At 33.5% G+C, this 5,743-nt stretch overlaps 1 protein-coding gene across 1 annotated transcript; it reads right to left on the reverse strand.

Annotated features, from left to right (window-relative positions):
- Positions 1–632: 632 nt before the first annotated feature.
- Positions 633–2,891, reverse strand: LOC133328511 (mothers against decapentaplegic homolog 3). Its single transcript, XM_061537072.1, has 2 exons — positions 1,971–2,891; positions 633–1,224 (listed from the first exon to the last, which is right to left on the reverse strand). Exons 1-2 carry the CDS (start codon positions 2,847–2,849, stop codon positions 634–636), a joined length of 1,470 nt encoding a protein of 489 aa, XP_061393056.1. The 5' UTR covers positions 2,850–2,891; the 3' UTR covers position 633.
- Between the last annotated feature and the right edge of the window lie 2,852 nt (positions 2,892–5,743).

Raw genomic sequence — 5,743 nt, forward strand, 5'->3', positions numbered from 1 at the left:
TTTTGAACCCAAGAAAAAAAACTGTATATTAATTAAGCAATAATAGATTTTAAATCTAGTTTTAATTTTTAATTTGACAGGCAAAACAGACTGTAAACTGAAATTAACAAAAACATTTTTAGCCGAGCCAGAGGGTATAGAAAAAAATCTGTCCATTTTTTTATTTTATAAAATATTTGCAATTGATTTTTTTTTAAATTTTCTTTGCTAAACAATTAAATATATATGTACTACAATTACACATACATACACACAAACTACTAACCAAGTTGCTCAACAATATATTATTATATAGTATTTTTTTAATATGCAATTCTAGGGAAATTAAAAATAAAATAAGGAACAAAAAATGCAAGCACAAAAATTTAATATTAAAAAAATACGGCAACATATTTAAAATTATGTTAAAAAAAATTAACACGTTACACGTTATAAAAACTTACAAAACTAAATTAAAATTAAAAAAAAAGAAAAACATGCATTCTTTTTTAGTAAAGAAAAGGAAAATTAGCAGAAAAAAATATTGAAAAAAGTTAAATTTTTTTTCTGTTCTAAATTCTATATACTCAATCAATCATATATACTAAAATCCAATATATATAAATCATGTTGAAAAAAAGACAACAAAACAATTTAAGACATGGAACTACATGGCATGCGTGGTGAACCCATTTGTGTTAGTACCCGATCCAACCACTGTAATGGCCCATTCAAATGCAGCTCAATCCAACAGGGTGTAGAGGTTACCGTCTGCCGGCGATATTCCGCACCCCAACCCTTAACAAACGACATACGTATGGTACACATCCGAGTTAGCTGATACACGGCCTCAAAACCCTGCGACACCGATTGTGACAGCAAAGCGGCAAATTCCTGATTATTGAATATTTTCAAATTACAGCCGGGCGGTATTTTGCATACGGTTGCCGGATGCCACCCGTAGCGTTGATTACAATTTGGCGATTGTACAAAAATCGATGAATCGCTGAGACATTCGGCAAACACTTCACCGCCAATATAGTACAGGCGTACACCTTTGCCAATGTGACGGCGTGTCTGTTCGACAACTTCGTTGCGATTAACATTGGAGAGTAGACCCAAGCAGAAACGTTCCGAATTGGAGGGGTCGGTAAAGCCATCGACCGTAATCGAGGGCTGTGATGCATGAAATGTTTCACCCACACGGGTATTTAATTCATAATAGGAAATGGAACACCAAAATGCCTGGAAAGAAAAAGAAAAAAAGTTCAAAATTTCGTTTACTCAATTTTGATGGTCTAGAGTCAATTTTTCGCAGATTATATTTTTTGCAGATTTGTTCTACTAGTCCATGGCAATAAATAACCTGAAGACAGTAAATCGATTTTCCAAATAGATAACGTGATATAGGGGGATAAGAAAAATGTCCTTAAAAATTCCACATTTTCTGCTATATTTTGTTACAAAATTACTTTTTGCAATTTTGAGGGGCTAGATGCAATTTTTCGGCCATGATTTATTTTGCAGATTTGTTCTGCTAGTCCATAGCTACCATAATGCTGAAGACAGCAAATCGAAATTCCAAATCGTTTACAGGTTATGGGTCATTAGAAAAATGGTTGTATTTACAAGTCAATTTTCTTTTGGCAAATTCGAGGGACTAGATGTAATTTTTCCGACATGATTTATTTTGCAGATTTGTTCTACTAGTCCATAGCTACAAAAATGCTAAAGAAAGGAAATTGATATTTCAAACAGTTTATGAGAAATGGACCATAAGAAACCCTTTCTTTTTTTTTAGCAAAAAAATCCAAATTTTAAGACAATTTCCTTTTAGTAATTTTGAGTGACTAGACTCAATTTTTTGGGCATGATTTGTTTTACAGATTTGTTCTGCTAGTCCATAGCTACCTTTATACCAAAGAATCTGTGCGCATATAAATTAAAAAAAGTTAATAGTAATAAATCCACATCGTAATATATCTACTTACCGGTTCATGATACATAACTGGTGCCGATTCAACCGGCGGTGTTAATCGTGTCATATTCATATTATCATTCGGATCTACCGGATCACCATCTTCACTCATATAACCCGGTGGTGGTGTGCCGGTATTTGGCATACTATTACTGCCCACACTCAGCACACTCGACTGTGAGTCCATGTTGCATGCCACACCGGGTGGCAAATTATTTGTGGACATTTGTTGTTGCTGTTGTTGTTGAGCCGTAGCTCCACTCATATTACCGGTAAAGAAATTACTTGGCGATCGTGGATCCTGTTGATATATATGCTGTTGTTGCTGCTGCTGCTGTGGATGATTTCTTCCAATATCCATGTACTGTGGTGGACTTAACGACGCACTACGTATTGTGGCTGCATTGTATTCCGTATTATTTGGTATTTGATGGGTGTGATTATCGAGCGGATAGTCAACAATACTATCCGGTGGTGTGGGCAATGATTTCGGCACTAATATGGATAGCTCCAATTTCTTGTAATGATATGGATTTATGCAGATATCATCTTTGCGCAAATGAAAGGCATATTCACAGTGATCCAGGGCCTTCAATTCATTTTGCGACTGCAGATCGGGCCAGCGCCACAAACGACAGTAGATAACATGCGGCAAACCCTTGCGTAGGTTTTCACCCGAGGCAGTGGGTTTGCTGCGTGGGACAGTAACACACCTGGTATTGGGATTTTGTGTGGATATGGCACGTTCAAGTTCTTCGAGGGAGGAGTTCTTTTTGATTTTCTTGACGAGATTTTTGACGGCCTTTTCGGACCACTTGCCTTCGACGCTGTCTTCGTTACACTTTTTTAATGCCAATAAACGTTTAACGACTTGTGGTGTGAATGGCAACATTTCACGTTAACCGGTGAGGTGGTTAATTTTTGTTTTGTATTATTTTTTGGTAATTGCCAGCAGCAGTATTGGGCAGCTGTGTGTATTGTGGTCTTTCGACGTTATTGCACTATTAATTTGTTGTTGCTGATATACCCCCTGATTTATAACAAATTCCAATGTTGTTTAAAGCATTTGTCTAAATAATAATTTAAAAAAAAAATTAATAATAAATCACTTTTTTTAAAATAATTTACATCATTACCAAATATTTGTTCATCTAATAAGAACAACTCAAATTTCAATTAGTTCCACTACACAATTGGCAACTTACTAGTTTCGTTTTATTTGTTTCCTTTTGTTTTTGTAATTGTCTCTCCTCTTATTGGGTATGTGTTTTGCTTGTTATTCTTATTTCGTTTCGTATTATTTTTTTCTTTTGCTTATATCTCTGCCTCTCTTCTACCTCCTTTGTCTGTCGGCACCACCCCCCTCTTAATTCTGTCTGCTGTCTGACCGAGACGACGACCAATCGCACACACACACTCGCACTCACACAGAATATTCTCCACACACACAGGATATTCTTGAAAAAAAACTTTTCCAAAAACACTTTTCCTTTGCAATTTCAACAAATATTCAATTCACACGTATCTGTTTTATAATTCTTGTTGCTCAAACATAATTTTGCCAGCAAAATTTATCTAATAAAAGAATTTATCACCAGAACAGAAATGAAAAATAAAAATAATTTTGTCGCTTCTGAACATAAATACAACACTGACGACCAGGGGATGTGTAGTTCGATTAACGGTCATTGATGGTTCAATGGCAGTGTTCATTGAAAGGAAACTAATGGAACACTTGTCGTCGTTGATGGGGGATAATATTTTATAGTGAATAGTGGAAGATATACTATTTGATGATAAATTAATGGTATATAAATTAATAGTGTATTTATATATAGATGTGTTTAAAAAAGTATATTTTTAATAAAAAATAACAGATAATTCTTCGGTTGAATTAAAAAGCCGTTAAAAGTCCGAATAATCTTCGGAACTTTATATAAGGAACATAGCAAAGATGTTTACCTATGTCGACTATGTTTTTCCAGGATATTTTGCAACCCATAAGCCACAAGGAATAGTAAATTACATTTACTTTTGAAGGCAAATTTTTGTAAAATTAAAAAAAAATAAAAGATGGGTTGCTTTATATTCTGAACACCTAGAAACGTAGAACCCAAAATATCAAATTACAGCCAATTCGGTTGCAAAACGTGTTCAGAAACCCTAAAAATATCACAATTTTATAATTAATAATTTTTTATGGATATTTATTACCCAATTTGAACTCAAAATATGATATAACAGATAATTCGGTTGGAAAAAATGTCTAAAATCCTAAAAATAGCTTTCCCTAATATTTCACTGACATTTCAAATTTTTTTTTTCTGTTTTAATTTACAAAAATAAATATTGATCAAGGCTTTAAAAATATAGGTGAAAGATTATAGAAATAGACAGATAGAGGACATATATTTTATAGATGATTTTTAAAAGGCTTGTATTTTTTTAAATAGCAAAATTCTTGTATTCACATTTTTTTATAATATCTCTCCAATAAAAAGAGTATTCCATACAATTCGGAATTAGGGATATTTAAAATATAAAATAAAATATCATTATTGTTTTTTCTAATTGATTGATTGCAGTAAGTTGAAATAAAATATATACATATATGGCGTTTTTTAATAGTTATATTCGTCAGACGCCGCTGAACGGGGTTGTGTTCAACGTACAACCAAAAGCGTTCATTATTTTAATTAATTTCTTTCAATTAATGATTTGTTTTTATTTATTATATTCTGATTATACTAACAAACACATACTTCTATATATATATATATATATAATTTGTATTATTCGAAAATCTTCCTATAATTTAGGGAGCATCCATTACCTGTTTGCCATTCTTTTATGTCCATCTTTCTAAACAATACATTATGCATGCATTCTCTCATTCGTAAACATGAATGTTTTTGCCATTTTGTTTTGTTTTCATTTTGCCTATCAGCTGTTGTTTTCTTTTCTGCAGCGATCCAAATGCAAATGGAACGTTTTTCAATTGGTTTGGTTCATCTTTTTTGCAGCGATTTATTGCAAATGGACCGTTTTTCTATTTGGTCGGCTCATTTCATTCAGTTAAATGCGTCATTTGGTCACTTTCCCTCCCGAAATAAAAACAAAGCAACACAAATAATTAAATTAAATTTTATTTGTTTCAATTTATTATTAAATTTGCAATAAAATTGTTGTTTAATTTTTGTGATAAAAAAATTAATTAAGTAAAGAAAATAGAGAACAAAAGGCAACGAAACCCGAAGGTCATGGAAAATTTATTAGAATTGGAACTACGCAATACGACGACAAAGGCCCGAGATACGGATAATGATTTCCTTTTAAATGCCATTAAAAATAAATTTGCAGCAAGAAACGCCAGTGAAGCGGCCGCCTTTAGTCCACCCAAATTTACAATACCCACATTAAAAATAGCAAACAAACCAGCGGCAGAGCAATCAACGTCCAGCAACAACATAAGTGGGTCACCTTTAAATGATTTTTTGCTAAAACAATTGCAAGACAAGGGGGCCAAGACGAATGGTTTTGTTTTGCCAGATTTACAAAAACAGGAGTCTACGGCATTCGATGGGAAATTAGAAACATTTTTTGAAATTCCACTGCTGAAAACGTCCAATACAACACCTGCTGCTACCAGTAACAGTACCAGCGGCCTTAGTAGCCTCACCTCTGCCATTAATAATTTACAAGTTAAAGAGAATGCCACCGCCGCCGCCGCTTCCCAAACCACAACACCAACAAACATTCCTTCTGTCCCCGCCACCATTGATTTAT

Source organism: Musca vetustissima, unplaced genomic scaffold (assembly GCF_032173495.1).
Source record: "Musca vetustissima isolate MV318-11 ecotype Yass unplaced genomic scaffold, APGP_CSIRO_Mvet_v1 utg3263, whole genome shotgun sequence".
Classification (NCBI taxonomy): domain Eukaryota; kingdom Metazoa; phylum Arthropoda; class Insecta; order Diptera; family Muscidae; genus Musca; species Musca vetustissima.

Excerpts from the sequence above, each read along its gene's own strand:
- LOC133328511 (XM_061537072.1), bottom strand. The coding sequence starts at position 2,849 with ATGTTGCCATTCACACCACAAGTCGTTAAACGTTTATTGGCATTAAAA. Across the intron at positions 1,225-1,970 it reads CAGTTATGTATCATGAACCG|GCATTTTGGTGTTCCATTTC; the intron begins GTAAGTAGATAT and ends TTTTCTTTCCAG.